Source organism: Apis florea, unplaced genomic scaffold (genome assembly GCF_048593485.1).
Source record: "Apis florea isolate Af1SG1 unplaced genomic scaffold, ASM4859348v1 contig_3158_pilon, whole genome shotgun sequence".
NCBI lineage: Eukaryota > Metazoa > Arthropoda > Insecta > Hymenoptera > Apidae > Apis > Apis florea.
In genome coordinates this window covers 5,319,095-5,343,641 of record NW_028256713.1, presented here as the reverse complement: position 1 = coordinate 5,343,641, position 24,547 = coordinate 5,319,095, and the positions used below count along the sequence as shown (strand labels likewise).

At 38.4% G+C, this 24,547-nt stretch overlaps 2 protein-coding genes across 2 annotated transcripts in view; one reads left to right on the top strand and one right to left on the bottom strand.

Annotated features, from left to right (window-relative positions):
• Positions 1–24,547, top strand: part of LOC100868187 (RNA-binding Fox protein 1) — a 305,806-nt gene that overhangs the window by 5,692 nt on the left and 275,567 nt on the right. The gene's annotated exons all lie outside the window — the stretch shown is intronic.
• The window catches only part of LOC105736924 (uncharacterized), an 89,592-nt gene continuing 87,930 nt past the window's right edge, over positions 22,886–24,547 (bottom strand). The window contains exon 5 of the mRNA XM_086909690.1: positions 22,886–23,583. Coding sequence (XP_086765816.1) covers positions 23,343–23,583 — 241 coding nt within the window. The 3' untranslated portion in view covers positions 22,886–23,342. The remainder of the gene's footprint in view (positions 23,584–24,547) is intronic.

Below are 24,547 nucleotides of genomic sequence, written 5' to 3'. Positions count from 1 at the left end.
AATAATATACTCGATCGAACGATATCCAACTTCTTTATCTTCTCCAAAATTTAATCGATTCACATCGATTCGAACGAAAGCTGAAAAGCTCAAACTAAATTCGAAAAGGAAAAATATTTTCAACGTCGATTTTCGACTCGAAATCCAATCGTTCCGCGTCCTTGCCCGCGAAGGAGAGTCGTTGAACGGGGAAAGATCTCCATCATCAATTTGCCTCTCGTCCAAAGAGGGAAATAATAACAGTAATGCCGGTCACGGTGCGCAAGGAATCGCAATCAAAGTAACCTGCATTTTTCATGGGAAGCATCGAGAGCGTGCCTCTTCCCTCTCCTCTCCCACCCGTGGTTTCGAGTCTCTGTGTCAACCCAGTAATCAGGCCAGCCTCTGTCTCCCCGACGAAATGAAATTACCCGAAATTACGGCGCGCCTACGTACACACGCCATCGCGTAATCGTGAAACGCATCTCTTGTCTCTTTGCCGCGTCCAAAGGTGAAATAATAACGATGTTAAATAACAAGTGGAGTTGGGGACAGTGCGCATTGGCGGTTATCTATGCAAATAGCGACGCGGTTACGTTGTTTGATCACGTTCGCGGAATCTCAAAGGGGGAAAAATTGTGCCACAACGTTTGTTAATAACAATTTAATGAGAGGAATGGGACGATAATCCGGACTGTTTTATAAAATACTCGAATACTCTATTGCAATGAATTACAATAGAGCGATATTTTATCAAACTCATTTTCGAATTTCGCGACGATAATTAAATTTATCGACGATTAATTGAACAACAGTGTTTCTACCGAATGATTTTGGATCAAGACTCACCGCGTGATAATACGTTAAACAATACAAACAACACCAAACTCGATATCTCGAATCACACAGCTTCACACACACACGTGCAAAAACGTTCAAAACAAAGAATGACTAAACCCGAGCGTTTATTTACCTTCAAAAATGTTGCGCATCTCCTGATCTTCGTCGCGATGTGTTTATTCAAATTGGCGGTCGTATTTCGCGTGGTGTAAAGATTACGAGGCGAAGAACGCGAAATCTCAGGGATATCTCGTTTCCTCGATTCTTCTTCGCGATTTCAGGGCGAGCTCCCGCACTTTTTTCGCGCGAGAGGTCAGCGGGCAAGAGGGGGTCGACTGTGGAAAACTGGCGAAGAGGAATCCTTCCGCGTAAATCCATCTTTTTCGCGGAAACCTCGTTTCGAGAAGCTGGTTTAAGCGGCGCGAAGCTGCCAGCCTGGCGAGAAAGCACGTTCTTACACGCCTGCTCTCTTGGCTCCTCTTGGTTCTTCACTCGCGTGGAGGATATTGTGCTCGTTGTGAATGGTTTTTACGAGCGCGGTTTCTACTCGTTTCCAACGCGTGAGATCGCGAGATTGTGTGTGCATCGTTTCCTTTTAGCTTCGTGTTTGAGAAGGTTTTCTCTTCTTCTTTTTTCTTTCTTTCTTTTTTTTTTTTTTTTTTCGAAATCGATGAGATCCGAGGGATGGTCGAAGGCGCAGAGATGGGTTATAAAGGTGGATGGACAAGAAGGAGAATGATGGTTGGGAAGGAAAGGTCTTTGAGTGACCAGACTTGCTGCTCTGACTAATGGAGCTATCCGGGTCAATTAGCTGTCCATTTATCTTGTCCACCCCTTTAAATCTCCATTTAAAGGAAGTTACTTCATTTCAGCTACATCTTTTGCCAAACGTTCGAGCCTTTCATCCTGATCTCGTAACAAATCTCACAAATCCGTTCTTTCGCGTGTTGCATCACAGCGTTTGGGTCACAGTGTATAATAATTTATGTTCAGTGTTTCTTAAATTTTTTGAGCAAAGTTTTAGGGAACCTCTCTTAAAGATTTAGAAACGATAATCTGTTTATTCCAACAAGAAAGATATAAAGAAAGTAAATGAATGAAACTTCGATTCTTTCATATGATAGAATACATTATCATGTTATTCTAATATCGTTAACATTCTAAAATGAGATTAAAAGAGATGTAACGAAATTTCATATTTTCGAAACGTAATTACTCGTTGGAAAATAATTTCGAGTGTTATCGATCGGTCTAATAAGCGCGTTATAACGAGTCGCGGACGTGCAAGCTGTTGCATCCTGGTGCATCGAGCGTCGATGCAACTGGCTGGCGCGCTGATGGAATCGTGAAAGCTATAGCTCTCGCGAGACATACGAGTCAATGTCGGCTACGTAATCGGTTCATAATTCACGCCCGTTTCCCCGTGTGTCGAGATTAAAATTAGCGGTTTTCCAACTCGTTAAACTTCGCTCCGCGCAATCAGAAACCCGCTTCTTTTATCCTCATAAACGGACGATAAAAAAAACCTGGAGAAAATCGTTCGGCTCTGATGATCCCCCCTTTTTTTTATCGATCCTGTGTTGCTCCTCCGAACGAATTTTTTTGATCGTCCAATCTTTTAGGGGGAATTTAATTTTTGGAAGAAAGCTTTTCAGAAAAGAATTCTGCCACGTTGCAATCTCATCAAATGCAATCCCAGAGCGGAAATTTAATTTTTGGAGAGAAAGATTGTTTAGGAATATCGAAGGAATTTTATATGGTGTATGTGTTATCGATTATTCCACGATTCTCATCGAATGCGATCTTCGCAGATGAAAATTATTGGAAATAGTGGGAGAATAGTTTTGTAAAATATATATATATATTTTTTTAACTTTCTATTAAAATAGAACGAGAGACGACATCGTAGATAAAACATCGATGCGATTCCTTTTTCATTTATTTAACAGTTTATTCTACGCAGCTTCTCGTTTCAAAAGTACCCCACCTCATAAATATCTGACCCCCATTACGCCACGTCTTCACAGTCTTATTACTCTTGCCTTATCGTTAATGAATAAAGCAGCTGCCACGTCGATTACAAAACTTCATAGACCGTTCGTGTATATAATAATTGACAATAAATAGTACTCGTGGCCCTGATCCGCTCGATTGTCCACCGTTCCGCGCTTCGTTGCCTCGATACTTCGCAACTTCCCGCTTAACTTTCTATAGAATTTTTCGACTCGAGTTCGTCGAGCACAAGTTTTACTTTTCGTGAAAATTCTTCTCCTTATCTTTCGGTCGTTAAATGCATCGCGCACAAGATGCTATACCTTATATAAACATCTTGCAGAAGATGGTTGAAATATTATCTTCCGAATGAAACTCGTCGAACAACTGTTACACACTCGTCCAAGGAGTTAAAAGTTTCTTTCTCTTTCTCTCGAGAGAAGAAATTAAGGAAAGGGAAATCACATCGATGATTAATAATAACCTTTCCAATTTGATCGTTCGTAATAAAGATTTCCCGACGACCTACGAATTGTTACATCTATTAAATTCAATCAGTTAGAAAATACGTTCGAACTTTTCCATTTTCCACAAATTTCTTCTCTTTCTACACTTTCCTTTCCTTCTTCTTTCTTTTCTCCTTTAATCCTTTTCCTTTTTCTTCTTCTCTATACAACATGTCCCCCTTGTTTCCTTTTCCTCTGGAAAGCAGGTTCGTAAAATAGGAATTCTTTTTCTCTTTTCTGTGCACACACGTGCAGACAGCCCCAGTGTAGGCGGTTTAACAGGAGTTTCGAAACTCGATGGAACTTGTCAGCTGCGGAAATGGCAGACTCAGGTGACCGTGGCGATACTTGATTTTACGAGCAATTCGCATAACATTAACGATCGCGTTTACATGGCTGCTTTCGCCAAACCGGGCTTGATCTCTTCTTGCTCTCTCTCTCTCTCTCTCCTCCCTTCCTCTGTCTTCTTCTTCCGTTCGACGCGATATGCGCATTCGTGCATCGCAACGAGTATTTATGGGAGCTCACGCTTGCCCTCCTCGCTTCGATTATTAAGTTTAATTGCCAGCGAGCAATGACACCGTAATGGCGGCTCAGCTCTTTTAGCCATGAAACTCGGGCGGTGGAGGGAGGTTGGAAGGTTACCACGACGCACCAGGAATTTGTTAATGTCGATTTAGAAAATATTTAATATTTATAGTATTTGATCAAGATCGAAACTTTTCACTTATTTCGAAATTTAAAAGTTGGAAGGAATTGACGAGGATTAAGTTAAATAAGTGACGTTTAAATTTCAAATTTTTCTATTCTTTTCGTCCTATATTTGGATAGTACAATTAAATGTTCGAAAGGATTTTAATTAACTTGGAAAGGAGAATTTTCCAATAATTAAATGTCAATCTTACGTGAAATATTGAATTTCACACAAGTCTAATCGTCTCTTATCCCAATGTAACTAATAGCCGCGATTATATCTGTTATCCATTGATACAATGAAATATCCTTGGAATCTGCAATTGTACATATTTTGCACTTCGTCCCCAATTAATTCGCATCAAAACTTCCTATCCCTGAAAACGAGCTATTTCCTATTAAAAGAAACGAATAGTTTCTCTTTCAAGGACTTCATTCGTATAATCGTCATTATTCCTCTCATTGTAACAGATAAAGTGTTACAGAAAATCAGCAAACATTTTTCCAAATTCGATCGATCGATTGGAATTAATTCACGAGCAACAGTTCCTTTCTTTCTCAAGTACCATCGTCCAAATAAAATATTCCGACCGCCTTTTTTCACAAATCAATAATTAATCCAGTCGTTCCACGTTTCGTCCCTCTATTTTCCACGTCTTCATTTCCCATCAGAGGAGAGTAGAAAAGGTCAAAGAAGGTTTTTCTATTTCCTCGTTCGTTTCGAAAAGAGAGCATTAGAGATATATTTCGATGAAAAGGCTAATATCGGGCAGATTTTCAATTCGAGCCGGTTCTCTCTCTCTCTCTTTCCAATATAAAACCTATACCTCGTTCGACACGAGCATCGTGCATCAACACGTGGGTGCTTATCTTGGGAGATGAAGTCGCTGGTCTCATAAACGCCGGCCAAATGTAATTCCCGTTATTGCGCCGCATCTACAAGAAAGATTCTCGAGATTCCCACTGACCTGTGCCTCCACTTCCGCCGATTCTTATCGTTAACCGCCATCACCAGCTTTCTGAGTATTTCTTGAACGTTTTTGAATAGGTCTCTGAACGTTGATAAAGTTCAATGGCTTCTGACGTTACTTTGCACACATCCTCGATTGCTATGAAGAAGACGTATCGTATTTTTATTAAGTTGTTAAATTTCATCGTTTATTTTCTCGAAAGAATGTCCATTTCTGAATCTCCTTTTCCGAAGAGATTTTTGTAACAAGTATATTTTAAACGACAAATATATATTGTAGAACAGCTCTAATAAGTGTTCGAGAATTTATCGCGTATTTATTTACGTAACAGCGGCAATTTTTCTTCGAGTTTATTGTTCGATCGACTTCCTTTCACATCGACAAACGTCGCTCGATGGAAAATTTGATCAGGTTCTGAATGGATTTGTGAAATCGGCCATTTCATGCGCGCAACAACAATCTAACAGCCTCGTTATTTTCTTATTACATCGCGTACAGAGCGGAATGTAACGAGACGAATACGAGAGATCACAGAGAAACAGTTAATGGCGGAGGAAGCAAGGAAAGGAGGGCTCGAGAGAAACTCGATCTTTTGAACTTTTGCTACGCTCAAAGCTACAGAGCGCAGAGGGAGAAACTTTTACCCAGTCAACACAGTGTTGCGATCTCGGTGCATTATCGATTCGATTGAACTTCCACCACGGTGTAGTAAGTAAGGCAACATTCAATGGTATAGGATTTTCTTGAATGGGAGCCAGAGTGGATAAGGATGTCCTAGATTAACGCTGAATAATGTTCCACGTCAATTTTCAATCGACCCCGCTTTCTAAGCAAATTTCTGCTATTCAACTTGGCGGGACGTCTTTCGAATATTGGGAAAAGATTTCGCAAGAATCTTTCGGGGTCCAACCAAGATCACCGCAATAAGAAATAATCAATAATTTTGATAAAGAGAACGTTCGTTCAAATATCGAGATAACAAGAATGCTGATGAACATGAAGCAACATTTTCATCGATGTTATCGGTGAAACTTGATCGAACAATATTCGAACAATGAAAGTGTTATTTGCATAATGCAAACAATAGTTGTATAAATAGAGTAATATTTTAATTTTAAAAACTTTTTTCCGTGGCAAATAATAAATAAAATATTTGCTACAATTTTACAAATTATTCCTCGAGCTAAAAGAATAATAATCTTAACCAAAAAAAAAAAAGAAAAACTCCATTTTCGTGCTTCAGACTTATATCTTTCGATATACGTATATCTGGCAGAAATTCAGTCTCTTCCCTTTATTCCCCTTCGTACAATGGAAAAAAACACAATTTTCAATACACTCGAACAACAAATTCACCGTACCAGCTTCCTTCCCTTCTTTAAAAAAAAAATCTTCGTTTTAAATCGTCCATATATTTTCCATTCTTTTCCACCAATTATTCCGTTTTATCGCGGTTTAAATGGGAAACCGATAGTCTCGGTAAGAGGGGCGAGGAGAGAAGGAGAAAAAAAAAAAAGAAAAAGAGGGCGGGTACGTATCGAAACGGAGAGTGAAACGATGTACATTCAAGTTCTGTTCATTCTCGTTCGAAAAGACCGAGTACGGAAAAGAGAAATGTAGGACAAAGCGGTAAAATAAATCATCGCATCGAGCAAGAGGAAGAGACCGAGGAGATAAAACGGTCGAAACTGGGGTGGAAGATTGTCGATATATATTATCCCGCGATTTTTCTTCTTTTCATCCCATCCCACGCGTACATCCCTCTCTGGAAGATGGGTAAACTCAATGAAAAATCTATAAATCGAGGAGGATTATTTTAGAAGTGAAAGAGAGGAAGATAATTGCATAGGTTTCGTTGGCTGCTCCAGTTCCCTATGGTGTCAAGGTTATCGAGAGGGGAGGGGACCATACACCGAAAGAAGAGCGTACACTCTCTCTGTCTGTCGACTGATCGATACTCGTTTGCATCGCGAGAAAGGATGGACCGAAACCTTGTTTCAGAAATTTATTTATGGACGAGCAATATTCGAATAGAGAACAGAGATATACAAGTATATTGTATATTTTGTAAAATTTCTTCGAATTTTATTATTGTTGTTACGTCACGCATTACAACATCGAGAAAAATTCGAGTCTCTCCGAAGAATCTGTGGTGGGATGTTGCGAAAAATACGAGACTCTACTTGGCAATACACGTATGCCGCCGCTCTCTATCGATTACTCGCTCGTGTGCCCGGCAATAACGTAATTTGCGGTTCCTGAGAGTGCATCGTGCCACTTGACGTGAACACGGCCCTTCACTCTTGATGCACTTCCTTCGACGTTGCGCCGCGTACGTATATATACGTATATGGGACACGGATGGATCTTACTCCTTTGGTGACGTGCCCTATTAGAAAAGACGCGTAATGACTTTAAATAATCGAAATTGGTGGATGCATTAAGGTGTAAATATAATCGGAAGGTAATTTTGTTTTTGAAGGATATTTGAGGATTTTTTAATCGAACACAAAGCGATCATTATAAAAGCGGTGGATGTAAATTTTTAAAAATTATTTTGAAGGATGTGATATATTAGAAATAGACGCGTAATGTCTAGTTTGAATTACAATAATTGGTGGATGCATTAAGGTATAAATATAACGGAATTGGTAATTTTGTTGATGGAGGTTAATTTTAATCGACAAAACGAGTATTACGCAGTGGATATAAATTTTTAAGGATTATTTTATTTTTTAAGGGAGACGTGATTTGTTGGAAAAGATGCGTAACGACGTGTTTGAATAATCGTTGGATGCATTAGATATGAATTGATGGAGGATTTTATTAATTTTTAAGAATATTCTTGATTTTTTTTCTAATAATATTGTTTATTAGAGGGAATTGAACGTATATAGAAATTATCTTCTTCTCATTTAGGAATAACATGACTTCGATTAACTATTTTCGAATATGATACGCTGTATAGAACAAAAGTAATTATACCCGTTCTATATAATTTCAAAAGCTGAACTAATTAACATGTTTTAACATTTAAAATTTTGTGTAGTATAATTATAAGTTATATAACATTACAAAGGAATAATTTTAGAAAACGGTACAGAGAATTTCACTTGATAGAATATTTTTGAATTAAATCTTTTTGCGTATGTTTCACGCATAATTATTTAAATTATATATAAATTTTCAACAAAATATGAAAAGTTATCAAGTATCAAAGTATCGTAAGATTAATAATAATAATAAAAATAACGAAAAACAAGATTATTTTGAAATTATTGTTTGCATGAAGCGTGAAATATGTTCTTTATTTGCTGCAATAGTATAATAATAAACTTAAGAGAAAAATCTCTTGAATATTATTCATCATTCCAAACAACTTTATCCTCGAACCGATCTCGATAATTATATAAAAATAAACTCTGAAAATCACCAATCTGTAATAAGTATCTAATTATTTTACACACAAATGACTTTAATCACTAGAATGATTAAATCGAATTGACTACCATTCAAACCGATATTTTCATAACTTTGACATCAATCATACATTGTAATATTTCTAATAATTCTACCGTTACAAACACGATATCCTTGCTTCTATCAAAAACATTTTCACATCTTCTGCAAAAGAAAAAAAATTTTTTAAACCCTTACATTCTTCTTTCAACACCTCCAATCTTAATTTCTCGAGCCTCCACAAGAAAAAGAAGAAAAATATCAATCGCTATCCACGAGAAGGAGTCTGTGCATCGACGGGGGGAGAAGGCGAAGTCACGATCGTCCAGGAAGTCGAGATTCGCGCGCGCACAGTGCGTCTTATCAGCGTGATGCACACACGTGTCTACACGTGTGCCGGTCGGTTGATAAGCGCGGACAAAACGTCACTGTTCGAGCGTGAAGCGAGAGAGAAGCGAGGTCGGTTCGTCGTCTAAATCACACCGAGCGAGGAGTGTCTCTCCGCATCCTTCGTGCCGGCGTGTTCTTGACACCGAAGGTGCTCGTCTCTCGTGGATGTAACACGAGAGTTTACGCGATCAAGTCCGCCGTCCCGGCGTTGTTGATCGAGTAACACAGTGCGCGTGTGCCGTGTATGCGTGTACAAACCTGTTCTAGTAAGTGTCTAGCCACATATATCTGTGATAACGCGTGCAAGTGATAATTGATTCGAGTTTAAACGAGCGTACACCGAATATACGTTTATACAGTCGAATATTTTATTATAATAATATAAACAAGAGATATCGTGTCGAGTGATGCAAGAGTAATTACAACAATTTAAAAAATGGAGGATTTATCGATAATCTTGCCAATGTCTTAAACGATGTCTTCGTTAGAAAGAGGACAATAAAATCTTGGCATTACTTTTTTTTTTCTCAATCTAGAAATGATAATCAAGTGATACAATGGGGGATTTATCGATAATTTTGTCAATGTTTTATTAAAATCTTGGCATGTCTATAATCTGAGATTCCTATTCCATTCTTTTTTCTTTTTTTTTTCTTTATTTAGAGAATAATTTAGAGATTAAATATTCTTAAATTTTTTTGAAAAATTCCAAATTGACGGCAAAAGAAAGGGAGACGAGTACAAGGAGACGAGTCGTTTCCCTATTCCGGACAACAAATAACGATGAAATTTATATATATACTCGGTGGGTCTAGTAATCCTCGAAGCGTATTGGTATACACGGTCGACGACACTTGTGTCGTCTCTGCGGTTGGCCGAAGTTATTCGCGACTACGATTTTAATCCTCGTAAACGTAGAAGCTGGCGACAACGAGAAGTTGAGCAATTTCATTTCCATAAATTTCCATTAATTAATAGGAGCACAAGTGCAAACAGAGCACGCTGCGCGCCCGTTGCCACTGTTCGTCATTATATGTTTCATATACGTAATCGTGTGTGGGACAACGTCGTGTTATGCACATTCGTGATAAAACGAGGAAGACCACCATTTTCCTATTTGGATCGCGTATCGCCCATAAATACTGCGACACGATGTTGTCTAAATATTTATTCTGCCCGCGTAGAGGATTCAATTAACCTGACAAACTTGAATATGGAAAATTATATTATTAACTGTACGTATCGATTCTATTTGCATTGTAAAATTCTCTACTTGTGTTGCATTCTCGTTCACGAAGTGAAACGTAGAATCGTATTTCTCTCTCTTATCGATTCATTCCTTTTCGTTATTCCTCTCAGTATTTTTTTTTTTTTTTTTTTATTATCAAAGTTTTATCGATCCACGGAATTCGAATCTTCGAAAAGAAGCAACGAGGTATCAAAAACCTTTTCATTCGTTCGCGTCACAAATTTCTCAATACGCCAAAATAATACAAGCAAATCTGATTTCCCGAGAAGTAGTTTAAAAAAGACAATCGTTTCAAGAAAGAAAGCAAGGACGATGAAGCGAGCGAAATACGCATTATTCAAATCCACGGCATACGCGAAAATTCGTATGTCAAAGAAATCGAAGCTCGGGAAAAGCTGAGAAAAATACCTCCTCGAGGAAAAGCCAAGCATACGTAGATTCATCTGTCGAGCAGGAATCGTAGAGTCGCGTAGAGTTTGTTTTTATAGAAACAGCTCTCCCAACCCATGATCAAACAGGATACCGTGGCAACCGACTCACTTTCTCGATAACGGATGCTTTGCCTATCTATCGATCGTCCAACTCTTTCTCGAGAATTTCGCTTCAACGCCCAACTACACTCCTCTCCCCCTATCGATTCGCGACTAGACGGCTATTCTTCGAATCGAGTGGGCGCGGAGCAGAGAGGACACGAGAGAAATAGAGAGAGAGAGAGAGAGAGAGAGAGAGAGGAGTTATCGAGCAGCCACTAAAACTTTCATTTGCCGATCCGAATTTCGTGGTATCGATGCAAATACCACGAGAACTTTTCGCTCTCCCCATTATCGGGCGAAAGGAACGAGATATCGGCCGTCTTGGGCCGAACTTGAACGACGTGGAGATCGATGGATGCACCAAGTGGAAGATGTTTGCTCGATCGTGTTCGCTCCGCAGAGAAGGCAATTAATCACGACGTATGCGATCTATATATTTTAATTTCGTGGTTATTGAGTGGAGAGAATTTTTCCTTTTTTTCTCTTTTTCCGCGCCTCGTTTAGAAAGAAAAATATTTTTCTATTCAGTTTCGAGAGTTTAGAGATGTACTGAAAAAAAAAAAAAAAAAAGAAAGAAAGAGAAAGGATTACTTTGTTGAAACTATTCGTCTTGGAATTCATAGTTACGGAACTCGTAATTATGGACAAGGTATAGGAGGAGGCATGGAAAGGGAACGAGCAACAGGAAACGCTACCTACCCGGATTATAGAGAAATTAACTTGTACTCCCACGCAATCTACATTTCGCGAATAACAGGAACGTTTCGCGGATCAACTTTGCGTAGGCATCGATAATTCAACGCGGCAACATTCCTTTATGCCGATTAATTATTTCCATTGTTTCCTATTGTTATTTTGAAGTAATAATTAACAACGTAGACACGACCAATGATTAGTTTTATTTAAAAAAAATAAAGAAAGAAGGATAATTTTTCCAAATGTATTTCCAAACACATACGATCGTCGTAAATACGATCGAATCGATCATTGAGCGGATTCATGGGCAGGCGTGTTTTATCAGCAGAAAGGTATTCACCGTCCATTTACGCCTACAACAAAGTACTTGCACTACGTGAAATGAACGAGCGTGGCAAATCGTATATCTTGGATACACGTGGGTAAAGTGAAACCGAGAGGAATTAAAAGGATATTTTAAAAGGATCATCATCGACTCAATTTCAAAAAGATACAGATTCCTTTGAATACTGGATTTTAATAATAAATTTCGAAAGAAATTTTCGCGTGCATGGACGAACGAAGAACAAAAAATTCCAATTTCTTACCGATACAAACTCGACTCCAACTCGAATCCTCTTTCTTCAACCATCCATTATCGATCTTAATCGGAAGTGATCGCGTCCCAAGAGACCCTTCCCAAGAAATTCTTCCCTCCGTCGAATTTAAACACACATTCTGGAGCCACGCGTTATATCGCCAAGAGCGGGACAAGAGCGTTCGCCGCTTGTAATAAAACTTTCGTTCGGTTTTCGAAGAAGCGGCGAGCAAACGGAAACTTTCGACACGAGAGGACGGCCGCGAGAACTTTCGAGATCCCGTTACTCCTCCTGGATTTCACTCCTTCACTTACGCAATTTCTTCACTTCGCAATTTCCTCGCCTCGTCGTAATCCCGCAAATGGACAGGAATTTTAAGCAAATCGTTTGTCGATCGATCGATGGAGAAAAAAATCGACGCGGCTGACACATTCCACTTCCGCTTGCGAATCGCGAAACACGCTTCTCAAATGAATCATCGCGAGACTTGAAACTCTACGTGCAATCGTATACGTATATACAAGGATTTTAGAATTACAAATTTTACACGCGTATGACGATGGTCGACGCAAGGTCGAGATTAATTCGGCAAGTAGCATTAGTAGGCAGCCAAAAGATAAATGATGAATGATAAATTAAATTGAAATTGGGAACTGAGAATAATCTGTTGAATTATACGCCTATAATTCCTAGACTTAAATACACGGTTCACCCCGATATCGGTCAATTTTACAATCGTTGATTATAAGCTTAATATTATCAAAGGGGAAATTAAGTTTATACGTTAAAATGTATAAATAATTCGTAAAAGTGGAACGTCAGGTTGAAGATACAGAATTTCTTCAGATAACGAACGAAGTTCTGCAAGAATACAAAATTTTGTTATTCTATCATTCTATTATATTGATTACGTGTTCCACAATTTATTCGATAATTATTTTTCGAAAAAGTAATATAAAGATTTTGAATGTTAGTTTGTATAGCAGTGATTCTATCAATTTGTCAGACAATTTACACACAGAGGATCAGTCTGGAACTGGTAATATTTTCTTAATCGTTTCGATCATCATTCCAAGAGAAGTAACATCTATTATACACGGATCTCTATACAAAATCTCTGCATTTTATTAAAAATGTATCAAATCAAAACAAACAGAAACATAGGCTCAACTTTGAACAGGCTTAAATTCTTCCAATTTTAAAACACGAATTCCTACAATATTCCCTATATTTCGCTATAAAACAATCGAATCAAATCTTCGTTTCCCTCCGTTTAACTCGAGAGACCAATTCACCGACCACCAATTCACGCTCTATCAAACAACAAACCTACGCTCGCACCTTAATCCCCGACCCAAAACTTCATCAATTGCGTCGGTATCATCCAAGGGATATATCCGGTGGCTCGAGCCACCAGAATTAATTGAAATCAACCGAAATTTCGAAACTCTCTCGTTCGACAAATCCAGACCCACCTCTTCTTTCTCGCCCACTCGCTTTCGAAATCCGGTCGGTTCACCGATAACAAACGCTTCGACCACGAGAGAGTCGATTAAAAAAAAAAAAAACGTGGATCGAGAGATTCGATTCGATTCGAGGCGGAAAATGGCGGCGCGCTCGAAAACAGTCTTTTTCGCGGAGAGGTGGCGGATCGCGTGCGGATGATTTCATCCGTTTTACGTGAGTTTGCATACTCTCAAGGCCGGCAGGGATATCCGCGGGCTGGTGGACGTGTACTCGTGTGCAAACTTTTACGGTAATAATACGGTCTCTCTTGTGTTTTACGCTCCGTATTAAGCTCCGGGATAAGCGTGCACGTACGTGGTTTCGTTCGAAATTGCGTGTGCGAGGGAGGGATTGAAACGAGATTGAAGATTGTGTCGGGATGTTAAGGTCGCGGCGTGTTTGGCCAAGAAATTGTTCTGGACCAAGAGGTTTGATCCGACTCGACGTGGTGGAATTTGTATTCCGCACGGTATTTTTTCTTATTAGAATTCTGTATCTCTTAAATTGTCTCAGGATTATCTCCGATTTTAAATTGGATTTTCCTTCCTTTTTTTTTTAATTCGATTGAAAATTAAAATTTTCAGAAATCATCATTTTGAATTAAGGAACTGTTGGAATTGTTGTTTATTCCCTGATATAGGCCAATTCGTGTCGCGTGTAATTAGTAAAATATTCTTAAGGCAATAGGATGAAGATTCCAATTAAGGGATGTTTTACATTCCATCTGAGGTCAATTGGCTCGTCCCTTCTTAATTATCTATTGTTCCGTTGTTACAACGGAAGTTGCACGAGTAGCATAATGCGAGTCTCTCATTTGTTCATCACTTGGTCTGGTCGTGGTTTAAAACATTTTAAATTTATTAATTTTTGTACGATGAAAATTCCGTTTTTAAATCTGCTCATCTTAAAATTCCACTTTAATTCCAGAGACTGATTCTTTTCGACGAGAAAATTTTCAAAATATTTAGAAGAATCATCGAAATATTAGCTCGCTTTATCCCCTACACAATTCCTTCTCAAAGTTATTCGAAGATTTAGAATTCCATTCGACGTAAGTTTATCCATCCCGCCCGCACTAAACGTTGCACAGTCATACAAGGATTGCTCCAAATTCCTGGCAACCACGTACACAAATGCAAAGTCGATTAACAAGCACGGAACAGCGGTTCAGGTCCAAGAATGGGGCAAGAGTAGCGTGACGCAGAACGAACGATTTAATAAATTTCATCGAGGATTGCGAAACGCTCGTCTTCCCACGGTTAATTGCTCTCGATCGACTATTCGAAAGAATCGTTCGTTTTCATGCTAAATGAAAAATTTGACGAGTATACTTGGCGATTTGAACGACAGGCAACAACAGAAGGACTCGTTTTGCTCGATCGATACTTTTCCAACTCGAGCGTCAAAGAGGGCGCGAAACTCAAGGTCGAACGATCCTTGGACTTTTATTTCAGCGCGTCGTCCAAATGAATCCGATTCCGATTCGAAGTTAAAACGAATAATCCGGTTGGAACAATTTGTCGCTCCAATTTAGCGATATCACGAAGCGGGATTAATTTTCTCGTGGCGAGCAAGCGGGCTGAGAAAGAGACAAAATGGTGGACAATGTAATTTATGGGGTGGATAAATTGATAAGAGAATGGAAGTTGGTTAGATCCCTTGTTAAGGGATTTTGAAATGCCGGTATTTTTTATATTATATCTTTAATGCTCGTCGTTAATAAATTAAATTTTATGAAATACGTTAAAGAGATGGTTTCGACATTTTACGAGTAAATGAAGAATTTTGATTGCCGAGCGAAGTGAAGGAGTTAATAAAATGCGGATATATATATATATTTGCTGCAAACAGGTACAAATAAGGTAAAAATAAACTCTTTCAAACGACACGGAATTACATTAACGATAATCGAGGATACGCTTTAACGTGACGTAAAACTTAACGTTGGCCAATCTATTAATATATTAGTGCATCAATTTTATCGATCGTTAATGAAAAACCGTGACCAGTAAGGGCCGGTTGCAAAAGCGGCGATACGACGGCAATACGATATTTTTAATGGTTTGATGCACGCGAGCGTGCAAACCGGCTATTAGAAAATACAAAGTTGACGAACACCGTCACTGTTGTAGAATCGAATAACGATCAAGTCGCATCGTTCGCAATCATCAAGCATGGAATATTCGTTGTTGCAATGATGGACGTGTTTCTGCATGATCACACGATCGGAGCGGTGATCGTGGATTCGAAAATATAACCGTATATCCCGCGATATTAAAATGATAATCGTCTCTGGAAGCCGAGAAAGTGAATGTCCAAGGAAACTAGTCAACACCGGGTATCCTTGATGAGATAAATAAAGTGAGTGAGTTCATATAAAGATGGTCACAAGTGTGTGACGCGACGTAGTAAGATGTATCGCGATTAATTTATTCCCCTTTATTTTTTAACATCTTCACGAGATGTTTGTTACACAAGAAAAATTCAATTTTTAATTTTTAATCTTCAGTTAAATTTAAATCGAACAGTTGAGACAAATGAAACGGAAATAGGGATCCGATATATACATATTTTAATCAAACCTGATGATAATTGATCTCCATTTATCGTAAGACACGTTTCCTCGTCATAAACTTGGATTATGCGAGCAATTTATATACACAACGATTGGGGGAAAAGATTTCGTCGAATAATACATCGTTAATCGTATTATAAATGTATCGTATAAAATAATATATCCCTTCGTTCTGTTTCCCCTCGGTATAATACTCATTATTAACAATGAGAAATCCTTTGAAATGACAGAGGAGCAAGGATCATCCTCTCGTTATCACCATCATATTATATATATTTAATTTTATTTGTTTTACCGATAATCTAATCTTTTTACGATTATAATACCTTATAAGAAACGATTATATCAATTCTTTCCAGGAACGCTTAACACTTGATAACAATTCTAATATTTCAAAAGTGATCTTCGTTCCTAAATAATTTCAAAGCCCAAACATTATCGTATTATTCTCCCTCCTCAAATATTCTTCTCGATTTATATCGCCTATTTATAAAGCCTGGAAAAAATCACGAAAAATTACTTAATCTAAAATCGAACAAACTTTGTCATATTGCTTCGAAAATATTTGACGAAACATTGAAAACATTCGCTCGAATTAATACGCACGCATCAACTATGACAGACTGGCATGAACTAACGCCAGAGACTCTTCCATTATACCCCGGGTATCATCCCCGGGGAGCCAAAGCAGCCAAGCCCCGGAATCGACTGGCCGCGGCCGCGTTGAATATAAAACAGCGTGGCCGGTGTTCCGTGTAAACAAATTCGAAACAAATCTGCGAGTAATCGGCTTCATTTGCATTCTCCCGCCCGTTCAACGTCCGTTTTAATCGCCCATTCCGCTCACGTGCGCGCGTATAATCTCCTCCACCTCGATCTTCTCCCCCTTCTTTCTTTCTCTCTTCATAATTTCACCCACCACCGTTTTCCTTATTTACAATCTCCTCCCTCCCCTCGTTGTAAAACCACGAAACAGAGGGAAAATCGTCGTGGAAGCGTCGTGATCGTCGTCGAGTTGACCGCTTCCTTCCTTCCTTCCTTCCTGTCGTCGGTTGCAATCCATCATCGATTGGGTTAATAATAACGGTGTAAGCGCATGGGTGAGGAGGGTGGAAGGTCCATTAGCAAATTGAATCAGGACATCAAATTTTGTTTCTCAATTCTTTTTCTTCCCTTGATCGTTATTATATTTTTCGTTTCTCCAATTTAACGAACGCATTTTTGAATTTATTATCTCTGAAGAAAGTATCTCTGTTATTGCAGGATTGTTATTCTGTTTTCAGAGAGAGAGAGGGGGAGAGAGAACAAGGATAACGATACGATCTTCTTTCGTAGAACGAAATCATAGAATCATACGTGGAAGTATCATCGTATTGTTATTGTTAAACAAATCCTTCGTTAATTGGATTAAAATGATGGTACAATTATAATATGAAATTTTATATCGATTTTAGTAAATTACAAATAATTGAGATTTATATAGGGGATGTATTATTCGACAAAGACCGATATTAACTCCAATTCGATTATGGTTATATATACTTATTGGAATATCGAGTAACAGGGCCGTTAATACGTATCTCTCGTGTGTAATGCGTTAGTCAACCCTCATATGGTAATAGGGCGCAGTGGAGGCTTTAGTGTCCCTAAGCTTCGAAGCTTAGCTTGGACAGCGGTGGTTTAGATGGTCAAAGGAAAGGGATTATTGTACTACTTGTTGGCGTTAGTGGAGTTGAAAGGCGTTTCTAGTTTAACTCGAGTATGAATTGAAATCGCCACTTTGTTTGCCTATTGTATTCCCTTTGAGCAATTTGGCGAATTTTCATAATGAATTTCCATATTTGAATCACTTTTACCATCAAATGTAAAGTATTAATAAATACTTTACTGTTAATTCTATCCTACTTCTTAGCCAAAAAATATATAATTATCGATGATTTCTATTCGATCTGCTTATTACTTACCACAATCGATTTTAAATGTTGCCGTGATTAAAATTTCTATCTCTATCCTCTTCTATTCATTGATATTACAGTAGAATAATTATTATCGATATATAGAAGGATGATAATTTTCACACGAGAAAAGAAAATACAAAGTGAAAGAGTTTCATTTCTGTGAACACATAAATTTCCATAAAAATCCCCCGATCATTGAACAGAAGGAACAATAAATGCAAAGGATCATCATCATCGATCGATCGATCGATCGATCGATCATCACCAAGGCTGAAAGAGTAGCTAAGTCACACTCAACACCGATAACTCGTGGAATATTCATACGATCGATCCTGGTCGTATTCGAAAATATCCAGAAGTGGTTGTAAATTCGAGCGAAATTTGCATTTGTTTCATCCTCCTCCTCCTCGACCACTCCTCTCCCGATCGTGGCCCGTATTTTCCACCGAATTATTTAGACGTAAACGAGGAAACTCGAACGAGAAATTCGAACTAGCTTCCACGATTTCATCGATGGAAAGTGTAATATCAAATATTCGTTAAACAAGCTGGCCATTTTTCATTCCGTGGCGTCGATCCGCGATCGAGGCCAATGGCTGCTGCTCCTCCTTGGCGAGGGGATGGTGGTGGTGGAGATATCGAAACGGTGAAAATTCACGCCAACGGCCGGCCTGCATGCATTAATGCACCCGTTGACCGCATATGCAGTTTGGCGAATGCTATTCGACCCATTAGCCAACGACACACACACACACTGGCTGGAAATTCGTACGCCTCGCGGTGTTATCGTATCGATAACAAATTATTTCTGAACGAACGGGGAAGGAAAACGTGCGGTGTGTGCGGAGGACGGCGATATAATCGGGGATTTGATCCTCGTCGGGCAACTAATTTCGAAAAGATATATCATCGGGTTTTTAATTTGAGAGATTTTGACAAAATGTAGTAATTGTAAGATGATATATTTTTTTTATATACATAATCACTGGAATTAAGTTCTTCGACGAGATGCATTAAATTGTATCGATTGTACTCTATTAGTTTCTCTTACACAACTTATTCTTTAAAAATTTAGAGTTTCGTTTTTCTTTAGGGTAATTTTAATTTTGAAAACTTAACGTCCTGTGCTTCCTAAGTTTTTTTTTTATAGAAATCATAAGGATAAAAGCGTAGGAGAAACAGACTTTGGATTGTCTCAAAGTTCAAGGGGATGCCTGTTTTGTCATCCAGTTCGTGTTAGGATAATGGGTTGTGTGTTCTTCAATCACATTTTCTCGTCTCACGATTAATGAGATTTTTACCTGATTTGACTAAATACTAGCGTAAAAGTCGCAGCAAGAACGTATAACATAAAAGTCCCATCACTAATTACAAGATTAGTTATCGAAAACTCGATCGAAAACTCAGAAGAAATTCCAATTCCGATTATCAAATCATTCTCTCCCTTCCTCGAGAGCTTCTCATCATAATACATCCTTAATATAATTCTTTTCAAAAACATCGAAATCATCCCAACCGACAAGATAACAAACAAAGTACAATTAAATCTTCCAACCGCTTTCTCGTTTTCCCTTTTCTCAACTCTAAACCCTTAACGCGACAAATATCCAAATCGACTGAGAACCACTGAAAACTCGGGCCAACATTCAACAAAACCCTAACCAAATTTTCCATCCTCCCTCTTCTCCATTTCCTCCACTCGAAATCCCTCAAACTCCCCCACCCCTTACGATATCCTTTCTACAAGACCTTTGCACAATTCTCAAAATTGAAACGGACAGGGCGCCATCGTGCGGGAGGAAAAAGGAAGCAAAAGAAAAGAAAAAAAAAACGGCAAGTTTCGGTTGAATTTTGCAACGACGAGTGGCTGGCTGGCGAACTGCGTGTTAATGCACGGCACGAAAGGGGGATGGACACGCACACACAAAGGCAGAGAGAGAGAGAAAGAGGGGAGGCCGTATTACCCGCGGCATATTACCCACAATGCAGTTAGAATCTATACCGTGGACCGCGATGACCACAATGGGTCAGTGACGTCGTCTACGTGCCACGGCGCCCCGGGCCTGTGAACCCGGGGAAACGAGCAATTACCGCGTCCGCGGACAGGGTTGCGGAGAATTTATGGGCCGATCCCTTGAGCAACCCTTCGAAACCGTTATCCACCCTTGCTGGGAAATTACCTGGCGCAGGTAAACGCGCCGACGTCCTTCCTTATGATATATCGACACGGCTTGCCTTCAACCGCCTCCCTCTTCGTCTTTATTGGCTCATGCAAATTGCGCGCCTCGATAATTCTATCGCTCGAACGAGGAAGGGGTTTGGTTTAGCTGGTTCAGAGGAAAGAGGGGTGGTGGTTTTTGTTTTTTGACGGCTTATTGGCGGAGGAGGTGAATGTTTTGTTTTGCGAAAGTTATTAAGTTATTCGCGAGGGGAATTTTCGTTCGTTAAACGTCTCTCATTGATGAATATTATAATTGTAAATTGTTTGGGATGACGACGAATGTCGCCTGTAAATTTTAAGCAGGTATTACACAATTTTGTGTGTAACGAAATTGTTTAGTTGGATCACGTAAGATTCATTAGTGGATCTCTCTCTAATATTGGAATTATTATTTGTCGAGTAAATATTTCTTAAATAAATTGTGTGCTTTTTTTCGTTGGAAGAGATTCATTTCGTTTCAAACTTTTCAAAAACTTTCGGATCCAGCTGCTCAAATAAATTAGTCGCGGATTAAAGTTTGGATTTGGAATTGTTATGAACAAGAATAACTTGTTCATAATCTACTTCTAACCGTACTAGCCAAGCGGGTACTAATTGTGACGAGGATAACCTCTAATTGGTTTAGCCTTACTCCTTCAAATATATATATATACACACGTATAATAAGGTATGAATACACCATAAGTTCGAGTTTGGTTCAGTTTAGTCCGATTGTTAGTCGAGTTTAGAGGAGGATAACTGGAACTTGGAACAAAATAAATCATTTCCGCGGAATATATACGGAGTGTCGGAGGCCACGTCGAACGATAATAAGGTGATAAATTGTCGAAATATTTCCCGTTAAAGGCACGAGGAAGAAAAGCAACAGGATCGCATCGCCGCAGGGAAATGCGAGCAATTTCTGCTATTTCCACACACTTATCAAGATCGTCTTTATTATCGTATAACTACGCCAACACGCCACGGATTACAAAATTAGATTAATTTATTACGCGACACGTGTAAATGTATACATTTCGAGGTCCTGTAATTGATTTTGCCAAAACTATCCGCAATTTTCGCTTCTACGATTCGTAAGAATTAAAAAAAAGAAAAAAAGAAGAGACAAAATTATATACTTAGCCAAATCCAAACATTAAGAAATTGAGTAAATTTTTGTTTAACATCTAAATCAAACAAAAGCTCGTTTACCTAACTTCAATCAAAACACATTTTTTTTAATTAATTTTTTAACGACTACCAGAATTCACAGCTTCGACAGCGCATTAAATGATCAAGATCGAAGAATCTTTTTATATTATCTCTTTTTGATAAATAATTACCAAAAATTCTGCCCTAATTTTTACTCTTCCAGAGAACAAATTATCCACAAATTAGTGAAGTAAAATTTCGCGAGAATCGATCCCTCCTCTGAAACGGATTTTTCCTTTTCCCTCCTCTTTTTTTTTTTTTTTTACTTTTCATCCCTCGACGCGCATCGTTCGACGGCACGCATTGTGCCGGCCGCGCATGAAAACGGATACGGAAAAAGCGCATCGGTGGGCGGAGGCGCGGCGTTAACAGATATTTCGGATTGCCTTTGTTGCCCGCCAGTTTTGTTAAACAAGGCCCGCGCAAACATTGCCTGCGTGCAACTCGCGGCTCGCGTGTGCTTGGCAAATTGTGAATATAACGGGTGCCCTGCCGCGATTATGGCGCGAAAACACGCGTGCCGATCGATTTTCTTCTTCGCAGAGAGGAATTCATTCGCTCTTTTCGATGAGGGATACGGGAAAGTTGTCAGTTTTAAAAGAGAATGCACGAAAGTTGTTGAATATTTGAATAATACGCGTTGGAGGAAGAAATTTTAAGTGAGTTTCTTCGATGAGAATTTTTCTCGTAAAATTATAGCTTTATATACAAATAACTGTATTTGTTGAATTAACAACGATTCTCGTGCAATTTTTTCATCGATCGGTAATTACATCTGAATTACGACAATTCAGAAACTAAATAATTTACGAATAATTGATCAAGTTGAAATTAAACATCTTATATATATATATAAATATGGAGAGAGAAAGGTTGATGGGTTTTAAGAGTTATCGTCGTTTTATACTTGATCGCAGCAACGACAAAACGGAAATTACGAGCATCTGGAAAACACTGGAAATTCGTGAAAACGGAATAGGAATTTGGAATGCGAGCACATGGAGAGAGGGTTAATTTGTTGCCATTTCCCCCCCTCTCAATTAATGGGAGAGCGAATTGGGTCCTTTTGAATCGCCCCGTAGCGCTTTGAAATTAGCGCAGATTATGGGAAATTTGAATTGTAAATTTAGCAGGATATCTTCCGTGTGATCTTACCTCGAGTAACTCGCTTTGGGTTAATCTACTGTAATTTTTTATTTTTAGTAGTGGAACGATGACGTGCGATTGAATTAATTATTGTTACACACATTCTCGCAATTTTCTTCGACGAGATTCACAAATTCGTTTCAATTTTTCCCTCTAGAAAAATAATTTAATATATCTCTAACTTTCGTTCATCAGGCTAATTAAGCTCTATTATTAAACCGCCTTGCCTCGATACGAATTTCTCTGCTTTAAAAAATATGTCAAACGTAACTGGAAACACTATTGTAACATGAATTTTGTCGTCGTTCGTGCGTGTCTTCGCGCTCGTCACGCAGACTTCTCGAGAACTTCAAAAAACACACACGCAAAGAACTTTAATAAATCCAGTGAGTCAATCAATTCTTTACCTCTTGTATCAAACTTTACTTACGTAGATTCCAAATATAAAATTTTCTTTCGAAAGATTTTTCAAGATCATTCATTACATATTGAAAATTACAGTATCAGGCCTTCGTGTAAAATTAATTACTAACGTTATCAATGAATTTTTAAAATTACAAATAATAATAATTAACAGTGTTAACATTTGATTTACGATAAAACAAATGAAATTTTATTTTCGTTCTATTTAACCTTAAATTAAAAACCAAGAATTAATATCTTTTCAATTCACCTTCTTAAAGGTATCAAGATTTCGTGCTTCGACACAAATAGATCAAAAACACGTGTACTGAAAAAAAAAAAAAAGAAACACAACACAATCGTAACAATAAACGAGTTATTTAATCAGAGAATTAATTACTCACTGCCCTCCTTCACCATCGTTAAGAAAATAAATCGCGGGCAAATAACGAGGAGGTTATATTTCACGGGATTCGTGGGAATCCCGTATCGAAGCGCATCGATAATCGCATCGGCAAAAATGACGTTTCGCGAACCAGCCCCGGGCCCGGTAGTCGTTGATGAAAAGGAAGTGCCATTTATTAGACTTGCCGTGCTTTTCTCCTAATTGGCAGACCGGCTCGTTAGTCGTTTTGCTCCGCTCGTTATTACCCGCCTTCGTTTCGGAATATGATTTATCGACACCATCGGTCCTCCTCCTGAAAAAAGAAGAGAACTTCGTTACCCAGCTTTTAGCTCGCGCTACTCCTCTCCTCTAACCCAATATGTCGGCTCGATTGCCAGCCGATTCCATCTATAATCATACCGTATCCGAAAGTTTGGAGTAAACAATTGTTTTGGAAATATTATTAAATTCCACGATGTTGCTTTTACTGTCACGCGTGTAATCGATACGTTCACGGGATATAGAAAGTCTAGAGGCTTTATCTTCATCATCGAGTTTTTAAAATCGATTCTTCAAGGATGAATGTATTAACGTCCGATTTTTTTAAAAATTTAACAAGCGTCTCGTCGTTGTCTTAAATGAGGGTTAAGAGAATTATATTGAGAATAAAACGGTGAGAATGACGAGAAGATTTTTCCAACGTGAAAAGAAGAAAGTTTCTGAAAGATACTTTTACAGGATTGGTTATTTTTATGAATTTACTTTTGAAACGTTTCCACGTTTTGAAACGGTGCATTTTTACTTGGCTCGAGTTTCTCCTTTCCTGTTTAACCTTTCCACGTTCTAATCGCCATTTTCATCGTTCCACATTAGACGCTTTCGAACGTGGCGCGCTACAATTGAAACATCGAGTAATTACTCGATCGATAATCCCGCACGATTTTCTTCTTTCTTTCTCCAAGGGAAAAAATCGCGATTTCGGCATGTTTGTATGAAATACTATTATAAATACTATTATATTAGGTAATATTAGGTAAGACCGATTTGATTAAATTTGCATTTATATTCTACTTAATTATAAAAGAAGGAACGCGAAACAATGGATATACATAATTTCTCGAATCAAGAATTTCGGTAGAAAAATTTAAGAATAATAAACGTTTTATTAACTCAAAAGCAACTACCTACTTACTCGTTTCAATCAAAGGCGCAGACTTCCACGGTCGTAAAACAATTTATAGGTCTCGATTTCTGACTTATTTTTTTACTGTTAAAAA